At 40.8% G+C, this 19,011-nt stretch overlaps 1 protein-coding gene across 4 annotated transcripts in view; it reads right to left on the reverse strand.

Moving 5' to 3' along the window:
* Window positions 1-992: 992 nt before the first annotated feature.
* LOC137185956 (arf-GAP with Rho-GAP domain, ANK repeat and PH domain-containing protein 1-like) overlaps window positions 993-19,011 on the reverse strand; it is a 53,404-nt gene continuing 35,385 nt past the window's right edge. For 3 of the 4 annotated variants that reach the window (XM_067594520.1, XM_067594521.1, XM_067594523.1), the window contains 21 exons: window positions 16,940-17,114; window positions 16,257-16,391; window positions 15,925-16,060; window positions 15,648-15,750; window positions 14,795-14,987; window positions 14,658-14,703; window positions 14,282-14,445; window positions 12,626-12,838; window positions 12,045-12,150; window positions 11,806-11,953; window positions 11,162-11,245; window positions 10,677-10,754; window positions 10,403-10,520; window positions 9,388-9,501; window positions 9,144-9,289; window positions 8,959-9,041; window positions 8,391-8,450; window positions 5,955-6,018; window positions 5,517-5,675; window positions 3,966-4,003; window positions 993-3,483 (listed from right to left, as the gene is read on the reverse strand). In XM_067594520.1, coding sequence (XP_067450621.1) covers window positions 3,983-4,003; window positions 5,517-5,675; window positions 5,955-6,018; window positions 8,391-8,450; window positions 8,959-9,041; window positions 9,144-9,289; window positions 9,388-9,501; window positions 10,403-10,520; window positions 10,677-10,754; window positions 11,162-11,245; window positions 11,806-11,953; window positions 12,045-12,150; window positions 12,626-12,838; window positions 14,282-14,445; window positions 14,658-14,703; window positions 14,795-14,987; window positions 15,648-15,750; window positions 15,925-16,060; window positions 16,257-16,391; window positions 16,940-17,114 — 2,346 coding nt within the window. In that variant the 3' untranslated portion in view covers window positions 993-3,483; window positions 3,966-3,982. The remainder of the gene's footprint in view (window positions 3,484-3,965; window positions 4,004-5,516; window positions 5,676-5,954; window positions 6,019-8,390; window positions 8,451-8,958; window positions 9,042-9,143; window positions 9,290-9,387; window positions 9,502-10,402; window positions 10,521-10,676; window positions 10,755-11,161; window positions 11,246-11,805; window positions 11,954-12,044; window positions 12,151-12,625; window positions 12,839-14,281; window positions 14,446-14,657; window positions 14,704-14,794; window positions 14,988-15,647; window positions 15,751-15,924; window positions 16,061-16,256; window positions 16,392-16,939; window positions 17,115-19,011) is intronic. The other variant, XM_067594522.1, reaches the window with a different exon arrangement.

The raw sequence follows: 19,011 nt of genomic DNA on the forward strand, positions 1-19,011 counted from the left end.
TGTCTTCCATTCGTGCACCTTCTCTGAACCACTCATCTGTCTCCATCCTTCTGCTTTATGCAACTGCTGCTATGACCTATATAAAGGCCATTTTACTGGACGTGCGAGTATGTTTAAGCATCCTCCTGTGTGTGTGTTCTTCCCCTTTGGGTGTCCTGTGTGTGTGTATGTGTGTGAACGGTATAGTGAAGGTCTCCTGTGTGAGTCCCTCGCGGGGCTCTCCGGTGTGTGTCTCGAGGTACAGAGTGACCCTGATGTGTCAGCTCTGCTTAGAAGAAAGAGCGGAGAGCTGGTGGACACCATGACTCACTCACTCACACACACACGTTTGTGCAGCTATCCTTGTTGGGACATTACATTGACTTCCATTCATTGTGGACAGTCTAACTCAAACCCTAAACCTAACCTTAATTCAAACCTTACCCCTAACTTTAACCAGGACCTCAGAAATTACTTTTAACCTCATTAGGACCAGGCTTTGGTCCCCATGAAGACTACTGGTCCCAACAAGGTTGGTGTTTATACTGGGAAAGGTCCCCAAGAGGTAACAAAAACGTGTGTACACACACACACACACACACACAGGAAACCTCCTAAGGGCCCACCCTATGATCACTGTACTCTCCCACACACTCCTGACATTTTTCCTCTGAGCACATCTATAGGCTTCCATTATGGCTGCAGCATGACATTGTCATGAAACCCGCAGGCCAAGCAAAAGTTTCTGTCCTTATATATTTGTGTTTACAGTGTATGTACACGTGTAATGTGTGCGTGTTTGCAACCAAGATTATTTTTTTCACAGTTACCCTGTTGGGCAGATATGAGATTGGCTGTGTGTTTGTACATACATTTCATAAAAGCAGTGAAGAAAAACAAGTGGATCACAAAGAGGAAAAGCAGAGCCGGAGGACATTAACCTTTTTTGAGAGTTAAAGGAACTCTGTCTGTTACATAATTATATCCATGTTCAGAGACACACAACACACAACTAGCTGAATGTGTTTATTAGAGTTTCAGAGATGCAAAAATCAGTTAAATGCAGAGGAGACAGTAGAGAGAGCATACACTGCGTATGTGAAATATTCACCACCACTTGTTGGACTTTTTATGTTTTACATTGAATCACAGTGGATGTAATTAGGACTTTTTGACCATGACTAACATAATAAACAAAAAGTATTCATCCACTTTATCACTGTTGCAACCAATTGTTTTCAGAAGTCGCATAATAAGTTAGATGGAGGTCACGTGTCATTTCAAGTTAAATACACTTGAATCTGGAGGGTCCAACAGTTTGTCTGTTTCCGGGCAGAAGCTATAAAAACAAAAAGAACATTTAAAAGCTTTCTGTGACAAGTTTACGAAAAAGAGCCAATCAGGGAAATCATACAAGACAATTTCTCAGAAACTAAACATACTTCTAAGTGTGGTAACGTCCCTCTTTAAAAATTGGACAGAATATGGCACAGCTGTAAATTTGCCTTGAGCAGAGTGAGAAGAACACTGTTGAGTAAGACCCCCAAGAGGCCAGTAGACACTGAAGGAGCTACAGGAGAAGAGTTGAAGATGAGAGGAGTTGATGGTGAGCTCATGGACATTAAGGGGCGAAAATTTATGCCAGCAACTTCAATTTGTAGATATTTTTCTCTTTGAAGAGTCTTTTTTCCAATTACCAGCGTCAAGAATGCCTACGAACTGTACATCCACTGTGATAAATGTTGTAAAACGATAAAATGTCAGAGACGTAGTATGAATACTTTTTATAGGCACTGTAATTATGATACTACACAGTGGAGACTTCTCCCAACTCCTGCTGAGGTCTGGGCTGTTGGGCAGCTACACACACACACACACACACACACACACACACACACAAACAATACACACAATACACATTTTTACAAGCTCTGTGCCAAAAGGTATTAAAAACATTTAGCTGAACATCTTAATGTCTCACCAGTAGAGCAAACATGTTCTACAGCGCAGCATCTAGCGTCCTCTGCTGTCAAAATAAATAAGAAATCTTTACAACAGTACAGGTAGCATTACAAGATAGTGAGATCGGCAGTCCAGTGCAGCTGGTTTTCGACAGTTTAATACAGTTAACATAGATTGTTTTATGACTTTCCTTTAGACAAAATATACATTTTTGGGTTTAAACTAGAAACAATTATGAAAGATGATAACACACTAAAAGTTGATGTTGTTTCAGTGCTCACCAGATACTGTTCCCCTGTCTTTGACAAATAAGGTTATTCCAATGCAAGTCATTCAAAATCCAAAACTCCCTAAATACTGTTGGTAAATCTCTGCCCATGCACTGTAAACCACCTCAGACTATCACCTGTGCTTCACTTTAGTGAAGGGCCTACAGAGACGAGGCAGTGCTGAGGATTGTGGGAGAACAGGATGAAGAGACAGAGCTTAAACAAAGAGCAGTGGGACAGACGAGACTACTGATAAGGCGAAGACATTGTTTTGAATACGTAAATGCGGTTTGCGATGTGACCTACTTAAGGTGCACTCAGAATGAAAGATAATGATAAATTAAGTACTTCTCTTATTTTATCACATAATATGACAAAAACCATTTTGTCCTGACCTGCGACTTTCTTCTTTTTATTTTAAGAAAAGAAATGTTTTTCAGCACATGCCCCTCCTTCATCCACTTTTCAGAAGACACACATACAACTTGTCCAAACACACAGTCACACACATACTGTATGCACGCTCTGACTCATTTGTGCAGACAAATTGACAAATATGCAACTCTGAGCAAGGTTTTGCACATTACTGGCAAATGCCCTGCGGTGTAACAGACACCGATCCATCACCTGACATTTCTCTGCGTCCAAATCAGGAGACTGCCTCCTATGACATCAGCTTTGCTTACAATAGCAATTATTACATTTTGAACTGCAGGATTTTCCCGACAATTCGTCTGTGAGCAATAGTACAGAGAGAGAGCTAAAAACATCACAAAAATATAAATCAGAATCAGCAACAACTGCATGTCAATAAACTTCTATTTTCTATAAAAAAAGACTTTCTAAGCACTCAGTGCTAGTGCCTTAGAATAACCTAAGTCCTTTCTGAAAACAAACACAATATAGGATTAAAGGTTTCTCTGCAGCATGTATTTCATGCTTCTGTCCCATAATGCAATGCAGTAAATGCCACTGACCAATGTAACAGTGGAGTGTTGAGCGCACATTGAGCTGGAAGCGATTGAGGAAATCTTCATGGTGATTGTAGTCCATCAAACTGTCTCTTTTTCGTTTTTTATGTACATCGAGTCAAGTAAAATTCAATTGTGCGGGAAAACCAGTGTAGCTCGTATTTTACAAGTGATCTTGTTTAGTTTTTGGTCCAGTTCATATTCAAAAGTGTCTCAGAGTCCGTCATTCTGGTCCGTACAGTCGCACAATGATGATGTTACTGGAATGTTGAGAGGGCGTCTGATGAGGCTGACCATCTGTCCTTTAAAAGACAAGACATCCAGAGGGTTAGTGTTCACATCAGAGTGTTCAGATCCTAAACTTGTTACTGTATGCATATAACTTGTATAAGTTTGTATTTTCACTTAGTGAAACCAACATGCAGCCTTCCTAAGGTCAAGTTTCAAATTTTCATCCAGACTACGAGTGTCTCGGAGCCATGGCAACCAGATATGAGGCTGCTCGCAAGATGTGGACTCAATAAGCAGCAGTCAAGAGAGCCAATAAACACAGATATGTAGCCTGAGATGAGGCCTGGCAGATAAACCACCAGGGCAGCTTAAACCGAGCGATAATGTCAATTTCAGGATGCACTTCACTGTCCGCATGAAAAAGTTGTGCTTGATGAAGCAATATTTTCCCATATTTAAACTGACTGACGTATTTTTCAAAATTCATTGGAAACTGCATGTAGAAATTGTGAGTTTCTAACCTAAAACTAATCCGAGAGTGAAACTGTCTTACCTTCCTTACAGCAACCATTACCGAACATCTCTAAAGAGCTGAAAGATAAACAACAGAGAGGTTATAATACAGGGAGAGAGACAGTTGGAGAAACTGGGGGATGAAGATAGTGATGGACTGAAGATTGGTTATGAAGAATGTGTCTTGAGTTGTCTCATACATACAAGCAAACACACACACACTGACATAAATCGTCAGTGTTCCATATCCATTTATTTTTTGGACGTATCAACATGCTTCTCTCTCTCTCCCACCTCCACATACACAAACATCCTGCATAAATCCCGCTTCTGCTGCTGCGGCCCCATCACCAAAGCAATCACACTTCCTCTCACACTCTCAACAAAAATGTTATCAAGTCAATACTCTCAACATACGAGAATCAATAAAAAAAAACCTATCTGGAAGGCAACAACACAGCAACCCTGAAATCATTGTTATTGCCAATGGAAGTAACAGCAGACTGAGGTGAATTCTTATGTGCTGCTGCAGTCTGCTGCAAACTAATGAGAGGTGTGTGACGGCTACAAACAACAGGAGGAGACAACTGCATCAGCATATTGTGGACATCTGGTCCCGCAGTACAAAGACTGAGTGCTGAGTGAATTATTTTGGATTGCTGCACTCCGTTTTTCTATGAAAATAAGGGAACAGATGGAGGGGGGTGATGATGATGTTGTTGTACAGGTCTGGTTCGATGTCAGTGCGTTTGAAAAGCAGTCCAACTAACCTACAGTGATTATGTTTGTCAAATTCTTGCCAAGTATACAACTCTGTGAGCTGATATGGCAGCAGTGCTGTGAAACACACTGTTAGCCATAGTTTGCCTTCAGGCGTGAGTTCCATTCAGATGTGTTATTCTTTGTTTCTCTTGTTTTTTTTGGTGTTGTGAAGCAAGCTTTGGCAAAGCCTTACCAGAATAACTCGTGTTGTGACTCTGGTTCAAACCATTTGAAATATGAAGATGCTGCAGTCTGCTCCTCTCCACATTGTCTGGATTCTTAAAACATTTTTAGACCCTGACACAAATTAGTAATTTATTCTCGTCTCCTGGAATCCAGCCTCATGAAAACACACACTTGTGTCTCACAAAGAAGCCTCTTAGTCTATTTTTGGTCTAAACCCACAATTTAAGAATCCAGATCCATGATCATTAAATCAAAGGTAAATCACAGAACAGAGATTATTGATCCTGCACAGGTGTAACCCCCAACTCTTGTCCTTCAGGAGGGAATAACAAAAAAGAAATATAAATATTGAAAGACCACTGAGTGTGCATGTTTTTTTACAAGATTGATGTAGAGTTTTTCATGCACGATCTTATATCTTAAATATTTAAAATGTAAGTAGAACTCTGAGTTCTGGCCTCCAAATGTAAAGTACATGTTACACAACTGGCACAAGATCTGTGCAGATTTCTTCTGATGGTGAGGATCAAGGTTGAGGGTTTGGACCCCCTGTTCAGCATGAATGTCTCTGATTAGCCAGCAGCTTCAGATTGAGCTGCCAGGGTGTCCTAGATTAGTCCCAGTGATTGGTAGGTTGACTCACAGCAAGTGCGTCTTGGCTGAAAGCTGCTACGCTGTTCCGCATCTCATTCTCACTGCCACGCAGCGGTATCAGTGACACGTTACCATGACGCGTATCCGGCAACACGCGGGCACTCCGCGTCTGCTGGAGTCCGTCCTGAGGCCACACGTTGCCGTCGTTCTTTGATGAGGAGTGGACACGGACAGAGAGAGAGAGAGAAAAGTGACATTTCAACACTATGACAAACATGTTACTGTACTTTTCTGTGGTTTACAAATTATAAAACTGCTGTTATCACATGACCAAAGTCTGTTAATCAACCTTGAGTTTTTAATTTTTATCAGTTATGTATTCCTAAGGTCAGGAGTGATTTTTGACCCTCAGACAGTAAAATGCCAAGATTCATGATTTGTGTGTGTGTGTGTGTGTGTGTGTGTGTGTGTGTGTGTGTGATCGTACCTGGATACTGAGAAAAGTAGCATACCACTCCCTCATTTCTGTATGAGTGTCACAGCAGAGATACCTGTGAATAAATAGAGGGTGAGGGAGACAGTGTGATAAAAATCAGGAGGTACTGTATGTGCATGTGTGTGTGTGTGTGTGTGTGTGTGTGTGTGAGAGAGAGAAAAACACAGAGAGGCAGTGAGGTATTTGGAGAATAAGGGAAATGTGGAAAAAAGAACCAGAAAATGAGAGAAGTAGGCAAGATCTTAACTAAAATTGACACATTCTCTCTTATGGCACCCGGTGGCAGCGCCAAGAGCGTAAACAGTGAGTGTGATTTTTTTTTTTTTTTTTTTTTAAAAGATTATTTTTTCAGGCTTTTTGCCTTTATTTGACAGACAGTGTAGAGACAGGAAATGTAGGGCGAGAGAGAGAGAGAGATAGAGAGAGGGGTATGACATGTAACACAGGTCCCCCAGCCGGGAGTGTGAACCAGTTATGTGGTATGCGCCTTGACCATTAGGCCACCAGGGCCCCCCGTGAGTGTGATTCCTAATTTAAACTCCCAACAAAGAGAAACACTGATTAGGACCTTCAGCGTTTGTGTTTGTGTGTGAGTCTGTGTCCGTGAAGAGTGTGTATGTGTCTCTGTAATGTCTGTGTGTGTGTGTGTGTGTGCGTGCATATTTTATGCCACTCAGGTTGCCGTTGCATAGCCCTCTGAGTCATCAGCCATGCTGTGGTGCTGAATAAATAGACTTTACTTTATACAATTAACACTATTATGAGCACAGATTTCGTCTAAACAATTATTCAAGTGCTCTCCCCCGAGACACAACAAAACACTGATACATGCAGTGTTCAGAACGAAACAGTCCACAGAATAGAGTACGCCACAGATATCAATTTAGCTACAGTCAGGAGATATCCCACACATGCCAAAACAGTTCACACACATACACAATTGGGGGCACGGCTTTTGTCCCCAATTGGAGAAACCGTCCCCAATTAACTGGTCTTTAGTCTGAAATGTGTCCCCTGAAAGTAGGATAAGTGTGAGACCCAAACACACACGTACACAAATACACAAAACACAGCTCCTCCCTCTCCCAGGTTTCCATCATTAGGGCCAACAGAGCTCATTAGTGCTTGTTGGGATTCAAAAGAGGACAGTCACTCTATTCTTGCACGCATACCTACGGTAATAGTACATGGTAATCTCCTACAATGCATTTTACTTTTCTGTGCAATTAACGGGGCTGCTAATGCAGAACATTATCAACTGCAAAAGATTATGGTTTCTACAAAGCCACAGAATAAAATTGTCATAATATTCTGAAAATTAATCAGTGTCCCTGTGAGATTGGGTACAGTGACTGCAAGACTAGGCTGATAAAATAGTGAAATTAATAAGAGTTTTCAGGTGATAGAACAATAGCAGGATAAAACTAAGCATCATCAAGTGTAAGGACTGTAAGACTGGGAGGGAGAGGTTCAGTCAGCTTCTTCATCCATTAATATTTTCCGTGTTTCCACTTTCTGTTTTATCTCTAACCGCTCTTCTCCTCACCAAGTTTTCTTTTACCTGCAGTGAATGCAACATTTCTTACTCAGTATACATTATCTTCCCTCGAGCGTGACACTTTGCTTCTCTACCTTCCGCTTTCTCCCGTTTCCTTCTTTATCTTTCTTCCACACTCCCTTCCCTCCCTCTGTTTTTCTTCCTCTCAGGTGTGTGTTTTTCGCCGTGAGGGATGCGACGACGGAGCGTAACCAAGAGATGATACTGCCTCGAGCGTGACGAAAACAGCGCTCCCATAAGAACAATGCTGATGTCTACTGCTGTTGACGGTGTAGAGCCTACTGTAACACGGACACACACGGAGCAAGTACATGGATGAACACAGAAACAACTGATCCACGCGTACACACTTGCGCAGGAGGATGTACTCTATATGTGAGCAGACTTGGATTAAAATAGAGCCGTTGCTACAGGTGTACTCATGTGTGTTTCCCTCCTGGGTGGAGCCGACCTTTCATATGCCTTCTTCTCTAAACTCTCACACAGGGATCTGACCTGTTTTCTCAGTGAAACCTCTAGCTCTCTCTAAAAGTTGCTTGTGTTTACATGCAAAGGGAAAAATGTGAGTTCCTGCTTGTGATAAGGACAGCAGTAGACTAGAATATATTCAGATACTACTGCAGAGAGTTGAAAGCCGTAGTGGTGTAGTATGTTACTTTAAATGTCTTCAATTTGACAGGACTAAATAACTTATATTCCACAGTTCTCTCTACATCATTGTAAACTAGTAGGGAATCATAGCCATGATATAGATGGATCAAATTATTTCCAGTCTTGTTACCTGTTGAAACTGACAACGTGTAAAGGACAGTTATGTATCGTATATGAGGCTCAACATGATGTACATACAACATTTAACAGCTACTCACCACTGCTGTCTCTCTGGCTTCTCTTGTTTCTTACTCTCATAGACCACTGTCAGTCCCCAACTACAGACAGAGAAAGAGACAGAAAGAAAAAAAAAAAACATTTCAACAGAAGGACAACTGCCAGTACGCCAGTGATTGTGATTTTTGGGCTCAGGTTGCCCCCTAGTGGTCTCTCTGATTATAAGTCCCCAAAAGCTGGTAAAGAAAATTAGAAAATTAATCATTTAAGTTAGGCCATTATATTCATTTAAATTATCATACACAATAGCAAGTGAAGTTACAGAAGTGGCTTTCAACCTGTGTGCAGTGTTTAACTCTGAAGCATGCTCAGAGATGCAGACAGATTTGGTTAGTTTGTCACTAACTACCAGTGGTGTTATACGGTATATTCACAGCTAAAGGTTTGAGAGGCAGAATTAAGATTAAAAACGTTGCATTTTTATTACTGGTGTATTCATTTTAGCTCCCACTGGTGGTGTAGTGGTGCAAAGGTTTTGTACTCTCATATACTAAATGCTGATAGCTTTTAGAAAGAAGTGTATATTCTCAATACACTGCATGTGCTCACCATGTGGGGGGACGGAGTTTCTTCTTGATACCCATGTATATTCTCAGATTTTTCACTGGCCAGTCACGTTCTGGGCGGTTACTCTGGCAGACAGAGGAAGAGAGAAAGATGGGAACAGAGTGAATGAGTCTGTGGCAGACTGATAATAGACAAAGAGTTTGTGTGTTTGTGTCTGTTAATCTTACTCTGACTTCCTTGTACATTCTCAGAGAGGTGGAATTGAGGATGAAATATCGATCATGGAAACTGCCGGTGGTCAATCCCAATCCAAGGATGCTTCGTTCCTCTCGGAATTTCATCATCCCATGTTTGGATGGATCAACTTTATTGGCTGGAGGGCAGAATGAGGATTTAATAAGAATGCAGAGGCATAGCAACGCAGTGATTTAGAGAGAAAAAAACATTTTGGCAATTGATTTGCGTGTTTACCCAGGTAGACGATCACTGCCTCCATAGCGAGGTGTTTCTTGATGAGCAGATGGGAGTCAGTGCCAAAAGAGTGAAGGATGGGTAAGACTCGCTCCTGATAGTGCAGCGGACGTTCTGAGAGAAACACAAGACAGAACAGAATCTCAAGTAACCTTAAAATCATTTGTTTAAATGATGAAGAAGAACTGTAGCGTTATTTAAGAACGAGCAAACATGAGCTTTTGAGAAGCGTCACTCTCAAACAACGCTCTTGACGACATGATTCACAGTGTACAATATTTTTCGCAGCTATTAAATTTCTTTGTTTCTATTTTAGAGAATGATGAGATGCAGACTTGGCTCACAATAACGTCACCTTATATCCTCTAACGCCTTCATATCAAACTAAAAATGCTTTTTGTTGTTGCAATGCAATCTGTGGTAAACCACTGAGTGACAGAATTCCCCTTGGCTCTCCCCTTCGCTCTTGTAATTTCCTTTCCTTTCTAAGTATCATTTCTTCATCTCTTCCTCAAACCGGCAAGCTGGTATTTTGACCAATGATGGGAAAGCTGCCAAATGAGTTGAGTTTTACTGGCATTTGATGAGCGACCTACAGGCTTCCTTGTGGGGAACTAAATTGGCCCACATACCAGGAACAAAAACAAACCACCACACACAGTCAGATTGCTGAGAATGATCTGTTTGCCTCTAGAGTTTGTGTGTCACTGTGATTAGGTCAGGCTGCAGGTTGAGTGACGCACAAGCTTTGCATCATTGTGTTTGTTTCACTGTGGCTCTTTTCATCTTCTTCATGTTAATTTTACACAGTTTATATTTGGTCATGTGAACCTATGTTGCTTTGAAGCCAATCTGTACTCGGAGAAGAAAGAGTAGACGGAAGAACATAATAAAGACAGAATAATAAAGACATATTTATGGCCAAACAAACGAACATCATCTGCATTAATTCAAAAAATGAAGAGATGTAAGCTAGTGTTTGCCCCTTCTCCCTCTGTCTTCCCATCTGTCTCACCCATTTCCTCCTTGTCGCTGACCTCCCAGCAGCTCCAGTATTCTTTGTCTTTAACTGGGATGTTGCGCCGGTCCAAAACCTCACATGTCAGCTCTGCTGCTGTCATAGAACCGGGGATCTGAGGACACAGAGCACAATTTTACAGTTTTCAGCTTGGCAACATACTAATTTATTGTATATTGTTTTGTCTATAGCACTTATACCACATGAGAGAAGAGCTGGGTGCCAAAAATGTTAAATGTAAATTAATATTGTGTCATTTAGTCCACGTCACCTTGACATGTTGCTCTGTTGTGTCCATCTTTTCCTCCAGGTACACTGTACAGATGAAATGCCCCCCTGGTTCAGTACTCTGAAATGTCCAGTACACACACACACACACACACACACACACACACACACACACACACACACACACACACACAGAAAAGACCAGACAGAAATATAGAAGCATTAGAATAACAACTAAAGGCATACAGACATGTGTAACTACAGCATATATGTGCCTGCACATAAGCATGGATGCAACACAGCATACAGATAAGGAAAAGCTGTGATTTATAAGGCTTACATTGCTCTGTATGTAAATTTTACATAATGTGTATGTTTTTATGGTAAACACTTGAATGAAGCACATGAAGCATTACAATGAAGCAGATCATGTGTGGTATAAAGAACATGAAGCACATTATTATGCAAGATATCTACACAAAAGACAGGTTAGGCCATTAAAGCTTGATTTGTTTTTCTAAAACTCACAGGAAACTTTGTGTTGAGCTTCTCTCGCACTTGGATGATAACGGTGATCTCTTCTAGCTGCTTCTTCAGCTGCTGCTCATCCACCTGCGAAGAAGTATACACACATTCATTCACACACAAAAACAATGAATCAGTCATCAGCTGGCATAATACTTTAATTATAGCCTCACATCAATCTTTAGATCTTTAGCGGAAATCTCCACTGCAACTCATTGTTGCTGCTAAACAAGCATCATGATGCTAATACCACTGGCACAACGCTGCATTTTAATCTCATAAACAAAACCAAATAATGCAGTTAAGATAAGGCTTCCTGTAGATGGCTGTTTATCTTTCATGAGAACTAAATGTTAACAAAGACTTCAGGGATTTAATGCTTAACTCTTGATATCAGCCCCATCATTAGACATTTCCTCCCTCTCTCTCCCCGGCTTTCCTAATCTTTTCCCGCCCCTTTCTGTAAAGAACTTTTTAGGAACAAAAAAAATAGTACTGTAAGAATATAATCTGATTACCAAACAACCCAAAAATGACACCACTTTAAATCACTCTCTAATTATATTTGATGGTAATGATACAAATTCAAACGAGTTAGCACCAGCTTCCTATCACCCCCCTCTCTAACAGTGAGGTGTGAGTCTGACCTCAAAGATGAGTGTGTAGTGCTGTATGAGGTCCTCTATGGCGCGGCCGGCAGTGTAGTCTTTCCCGTCAGTCTGGAACAGTGTGGGACCGAACACTATGGCCAGGTTATGGAGATTCATCTGGTTCAGCTCAGAAAAACGTTGCACACTAAAACACACACAGGGAAAAAACACACATGTACGCATGGACATAAAAAGAGATACAAGAGGATGTAAATGTATGCATGTGTGTTTCTCACCAGTAGAGGTGGTTGATGAGGGCTTGTAGTGTAGCCTTGTTGACACGAGGCAGTCTGTTTAGCAGCACTTTGTACTGGGAGATTTTCACATTTTCATCCTGAATGGCTGGAGGACGAGACAGAGAGACAAAATGATGAATACAGTGTAAATATAAAGAGAAGCAGGAATGAAACAGCGAGAGGGAAAGATGAAACGTACAGGATGAGAGTGTAAGAGTGCAAAAAGTAAGAAAGAGGTGGAGAAAAAATGATCAGTAACAAGGGGGATAGAGATGATAAGAGAAGGAAAAGACACACAGATAGCAAATGGAAAGTGAGATTCAAAGCTTGAGTTAAAGAGCTCCTGAAGAGAGATTCACTGTAATGCAAACAAGTTCATTTGTAGGAGTTTAAAATTCAGCATTGCCACAGTCTTAATTACTGTTCTGAGTTCTGAGATTCCAGCAACTGATGCCACACCACCTCTCAGCGGCAAATATGCCCAAACCTCATTAAATTAAAATAAAATTATTTGCATGGTTAGATACAACTATGTGTAAGTGGAAAATGTGTTTTTTTCCTCACTTTGCTTTTTTTCTTACCAGCAGTACTGAGCCAAGTGCTTCCATTCTCAGAAGTGAACAGTCCTTCTTCCAGCTCCCTGAAGAAGCGTTTAAGTGTGTTGGAGACGTCGTCTACCTGCTGCTCTCCTTCCTTCAGACGAAGGCTGCGAGCATCACGACGGAATCTGTCGCACAGTGCTGCCACGCGGGAGTTCACACCGCTCTTACGATAGATCCCCTCAGACGTCAAGCCTGGACAAACACAGACACACAACATGATGTTAAAAATTCAGACAACATACATATTGTAAGACTTCAAAAGGACAAACTGTAACACCATTCTTGGGTAAGAAACCTTGATTTCCGTATCTCAACTTTGACAGAAGGATCATGTGGTCCTGTATAGATAGATAACTTTGTTCTTACAGATTATTTCAAATATAGGGCAGTACACGACTGCTGTGATGCTCTCTAGCAGCTGAAAGTTTCAGGCATACAGATGAGTTATTTCAAATAAAAATCAACTGACTGCTGGAGGCAAAATATGGCAAAACAGCAAAATATCTGCTGTGATGTCACTGATTGGTGGCCATAAAGGCAACACAATGTTACCCAAAAATTAAGTTTTATATGGTTCAGTATGTGTTCTTCTAAAATGATTCAGATCAGGTTTTGTCAACTAGAGGGTTTCTGGTCATTTGAAAAAAATCCACACTTGCTTATTTTCTTTTAACTCATTCTTCTGTTAGCTGCTTCTGGTGCACTGAGTTGTGATTGAAAACCCGTTTTAACCATAAGTATTTTAAATAAAATAAGAACTTAGACAGTATTGACAATGTAGTTTCCTTAGTGCTGACTTTGACCTCTGGCTGGGACCAGAAATCTCAGGTCAAACGCCTACAGTTCTTCATCTGGCTCCAGTCATCAAAAGCTCAGGACAAGCAGCTGTATTATATTTTTCAGACCCGAAAGGTTTGAAAAATTCTGCACTAGATCACAACATAAAAGACGATTATGTCAGAAGTTGTGTCATGTTACATGGAGGTGAGAACAAGAACAATTTTGCACTGTTTTCCCGGAAAGCTGACCAGAGGGATTAACATTCCTGACAGAAAAGTAGAGTATATCAGCATTATGTAGCCTCCCACGCACGCACGCACATATGGAAACACAAGTGCATACAGTTAATGAAGGGAAATGTAGCAGTGAGAAGAGGAAAAGGACAAACAGAGAGAAAGGGGCTCAAAAAAAAAAAAAGAAAGCTGCTAGAAGGTGGGCAGAAGACAAAGAATGAAGAGTATGAGATAAAAGAGGAGACTACAAAAGAGAGGGAAAGAAAAGCAGCAAGGAGGGAGCGAGGGGAGAAATGGAGGTGGAACAGAGTTGTTTTGTTGTCTTGCGGTCCGTTGGTCTCTCCCAGCGCCAGACCTCCTGCTATTATAGTCACATGAGGACACACACACACACACTCAAAGTGCCAAGTTTGCACAAACAGTGACAACAAGAAAGATCAAAATCATTATACAGCAATGTAGAGATTATAAAAGAGCTCTTGTGATATGATGTGAATGCAAGCACGTATGAACAGGAGAGTTAAAGTGTATAAATGTGTGTGCTTGTGTGTAATCTCCTGTGACTCTTCAAAATGTATTTGTGTTGTGTCACTGTCTGTGTCCACTTCTGAGTTTCTCTCACCGCACTGTGTGATGTAGCCAATGCAGCTGTGTACTATGACCGGTATGTCTGTTTCTGTGAGCTGCTGCTGGCTCAGCGTGTCTCCTCCACTCCCTGCTGCTGTCTGGATGGCTGCACTCCAGCCGGCAAAGTCCAACTTTCTTTCTCCCTCTATGTACAGAGTCCTAAGAAAGAAGAGAGGGAGACAGAGCGGAGAAAGGAGACAACAACAGTCAACGAATGAGGAAAGAGAAGGAAAAGGAGCAGGAGAGAACATAAGGGAAAAGAAAAATATTAGAAATGTTTAAGAATAAGGATTACATTTTTTTTTAAAAACAAGCAGGCTATTATACTGTTTAAAGTGGTTTTGAGTTCTTGGTTTATTCTCCCCTCTCACCTGCCTCTCTCCACCAGTACCAGCACCTCATTGTCTTGTTGGATTGCTGTGAAACACAAAACATAGTGATCATGTTACTCAAGAGAGCAATTCTTTCATACACGACAAAGTTCACAATATGTCTGCGTCTCACTTACAGAGTTCATTCAGTTTGCGGAGGTGTATCTCCTCTCCCTGGCTGTTCTCCAGGTAGGCATGAAGCGTGGAGCCCACCAGAGCGAACCAACCGACTTTGGATGTTTGCAGGTTCAAGCCGTCTTTACACTTCAGCCGCCCGATCCGCTCAAAACCCAACCTGAGCAAAGGCTCTGCACTGGCTGGGATAAAGCTCTGCAAATAAAAGGGTTTCATTGAAGCTTTGTAATACTTCTCACATTAATTTGTTGATTCCCTTCCTGTTTGATGATGCCTCTGAAAGCAGTTTTGTGCATTACTGAAACTCTCTGCTAAAGCCAAGACTAATGAAATTATTAGAGAAAAAGTGAAAGCTCTTGTAGTAGAGTGGAATGCTATGAACACAGAGTGAGTGGTGTGTGGAGCCACATACTGAAGTCACAATTTAAGTGCTGCACGACCCCGTGCATCACTCTGACAAATCAAGTTGTATGTACCCAATTTTTAGCAGACACATCTGCATCAATTTCAGAATGCAGCACAAACTGTCTTTCAGCAGCGGAAAGCAGAGGGTCAAAGTAACTGATAATTTTGCATCATCATGCAGCTGATAATTATCTCATCTCGTATGGAGTGCTGCTGTGAAGGAAAGTAAGTGACACAGGAAACAAGTCAGCATTAGCGAGCTCTGTCCTGACCACTAGGCAGCACTTCCTGCGTCAGCATATCTCAAACTGGAAACCTTTCATCATCTGTGTTGTACAAGATCAGAAAAACTGTACGGGTCTATCTAAATAGAAAACGGAGAATTTGTTTTTCTAGACCAAGAACGCTACTGTCCTATTCAATTGACTACAACATGCATTCGGTGGTTACCTTGGCAATGGACTTGACCCATTCCTTGTGGCTATCTGGGTCGTCAGTGCCAAACAGATAAAGACGCTCTGATTCTGAGTAGAGTTCAAAGGTATGGTCATACCTGAGGGTAAAAACAGGAGGGAAAGGGAGAGAAATGCTTTGTTTATGTGTACTGACTGACAGAAAACTGACTAATAACATAAAGATTTACTTTTATCTATATTATTTTAATTTTTTGTTATTAATAATTATTTAAAATAGTCAATAGAAAAGGTGTGTGTGTGTCTGTGTGTACCCATGCTTTTCAGACGTGTCAACAGCCAAACAGACTATCTCTGAAGCCTTTAGAGCTCCGTTGGGGTTTGAGTTCCTGTCACTCTCGTAGTAGCTAAATGTGCCATCATTCAACGTGCACCAGCGACGACTGAACTCTACATGGATGAACAAATAAAGATTTAGTAAGCATAATTATACAAATGGCATTGATACTGTATTTTTGTGTGTTTAATGTCTGATGAACCTTTAACAACATGGCTTCCTTTAGAAAACAGCTTACAAATATTCATTATTACTGTTCTTTAACACTGTAAGGTGGAGTGTATAGTGTTACACGGCATACTTGCATACCCTCTCTAGCCTTGCGCTCTGTGATAGCCCGAGCCATGGATGCAGTCTTGAACAGGAAGCCATTGTGAGACACACAAGGCGTTGCTGAGTAATGTACCGCCTCCATGTCCTCAACCCCCTCTGACCGTGGCAGCTCTGTAGAAAAAAAAAACAACTCTGATCATCTCTGAATTAGGAGAAATGTGTCTGATGAAGTGAAAAAGAGAAATGACTAAGACTCAAAACACTTCTGGGTATGACAAAAATATGTTGGGTTTTATAAAAATAAGAAATGTCAGCATTACTGGTATAGTGACGCTGGTATGATAGTAGCATATCAAAGACGGTTTAAGGAATATGCACTGAATTCTCCACACAATCATTTTTAAATATTATGAATATATGAAGCAAATGTCATTTGCAACGTGTTATATACAGTAATATGTACACTAGAGCTGAGCGATTGTCATCCTGATTGTACAATATAATCATCCCAAGGCATTTTTTCACAGATTAACATTTGAGGATAGAATTTCTTAAAATATGTGTTGAAGATATTATGTTGACACAAACTAGATGACAATGCAGATAGACAACAATCTCTAACTCTAACAATTTCATAAAAACACTATTCGACCCTAATGAAAGTGTCATTAAAAACAAAGATGGTTATGCGAGTCTGTGCGTGTGTAGTCATACTCTACCTGTGTTGAGATTGTGGCTAAGTAACTCAGCCTGTAAGGGTTGTGAGTGTGTGTTGGCCAGGGAGAGAGGGGAGGGGCAACTGGCCATACCAGTTGAACAGTTTACATCTGCACCGCAGAAAATCAGGCTTAATGTCTCCAACACGTCGCTGCTCTGTACATTTATACACAACGCCTAGGGAGGGAGAGGGAGAGAGAGAGAGAGAGAGAGAGAGAGAGAGAGAGAGAGAGAGAGAGAGAGAGAGAGAGAGAGAGAGAGAGAGAATTATAAGTATAAGAAATACATGACTGAATGCTGTTGTACAAGAGTAACAGCAAGAGAATAATATGTTGCGCGTTGGCATAAGGAACAATGGCCTCCAGCCTTTGAATGCTGCTGTAAAACTTAAAGTCAAATACTATATGTAAAGGTACCATTTGGCTGTAGTGAACATACACACACTGTATGTCACACATCAAAGTCCAACAAAGTCTGAACTGGCCTAATACAGTCAACCACCATTATAGTAAAATAAAATAAATACACAAATTATAGGAGTACTATTTACATAGTGTTTGTAATACCATTGCACTACTATTAAACTCTGGTCTGGTTTAGAGGGAAAATACAATGGGGTAGGAAAGGGAGATGGAGGATTGGGGCATGAAAGTGAGACACTGAAAGAAGACAGAGGGAAGGAAGAGAGACAGTGTGTGGGGAGGAATCCAATGACAGCGAGACAAAGAAAGAAAGAGATTAAAAAATGTGTAGGAATGATAATATACTGATAATAAACAGCTGACTTTTGTCCTACGCTCCTGCAGCTGCTGACCTGGATTTAATCATGTCATGTGATGCTCTGACAGCTTTTTGTTTCGAAGGAAACAGCTGAGGTTAAATTCAAACTGCACAACCCTATTATACACAGCTGTGTGTGTGTGTGTGTGTAGGCAGGCGTTGAAACCTGCAGTGGTGGGATCTCTCCTGAGCCAGCACCACAAACAACATAATCAGCTTTCTGATTGCTTTACTTTGGCCAGTACTTGTCAACAAGGTTATGTCTTTTACAAGTAAAAATTAATGCAGTCTTCTCTAGTAAAGTTGAAAATTAAATATTTTACTGTCCATAAAAATGTCAACTTATTATTAGGGGATTTATAGGGCCAGTGGAGGTTATTCTTATTATGATAAAACCACTACCATGGTCTTGTGCCAATTGTTGAGTACTCTCTAAATCCACTGCATGCACATTTAATAACAAAGCAACCTGGAGTCATTTCATAGTGATTAGTCTGTAAATCCAGGTGAACCTTTTGTTTCATTTTAGAGGGTCACTGGTTAAATAAACTCACCTTATAGCAAAAGTAAAACTACTTAGTCAGAGGAACTTATCAGTCTATATGCTGGTTGTAGTGTAGGGCTGCACAATTACTTGTGAAGTGATTATTACGTTTGATTCATTGTCATGTTATATTAAATATACAAAGTATTGTTTGCTATTTCACCGGAGGTCCTATTATGGGATTTCCATTACATCCCTGTGGAATTACAACCTTTGTGCAATAAGAAGCTGGGACCGAAAACAAAGGTTAAGGTGGAGATGTACGCAGAGATGGTGGGAAAAAAAAGAAAACCCATCTTTTGGATGCATATCATCATTTGTTGAAAGTTCAAAACAAACAGATACAAACGTTAAAGAAGAAAATCTTCCCACACCCTGAACACAAAACCACCGCTTTAGTTCCTACAAGTGGATTATCATCATCATGGCAGATAATCCCGTTTTAAGCAGATGATGACAAACAAATACAGAATTCTGCACCTGAAAACAATCCCAAGGACAAAATCCCAGTGTTGCCTTTAGACTGTAGCTATGCCTTAAAACACATTTTGATAATAAACACTACAGTAAGTATGATTGACAGTATAGACTGGATGAGACATAGTGAGTAGACTGAGAGATCTATATTACTATAAACCCAGATTTAAAGAAAGAGGAAGGAGGGGGAGGCAGAATAGGAAAGATGTTATGAAAAGGAGGATGCAGTGTTTTTTCAGCTGGGGAACTAAACTCAGACTCATGCAAACACAC

This window comes from Thunnus thynnus, chromosome 7 (assembly GCF_963924715.1).
Source record: "Thunnus thynnus chromosome 7, fThuThy2.1, whole genome shotgun sequence".
In the NCBI taxonomy this organism is placed as follows: domain Eukaryota; kingdom Metazoa; phylum Chordata; class Actinopteri; order Scombriformes; family Scombridae; genus Thunnus; species Thunnus thynnus.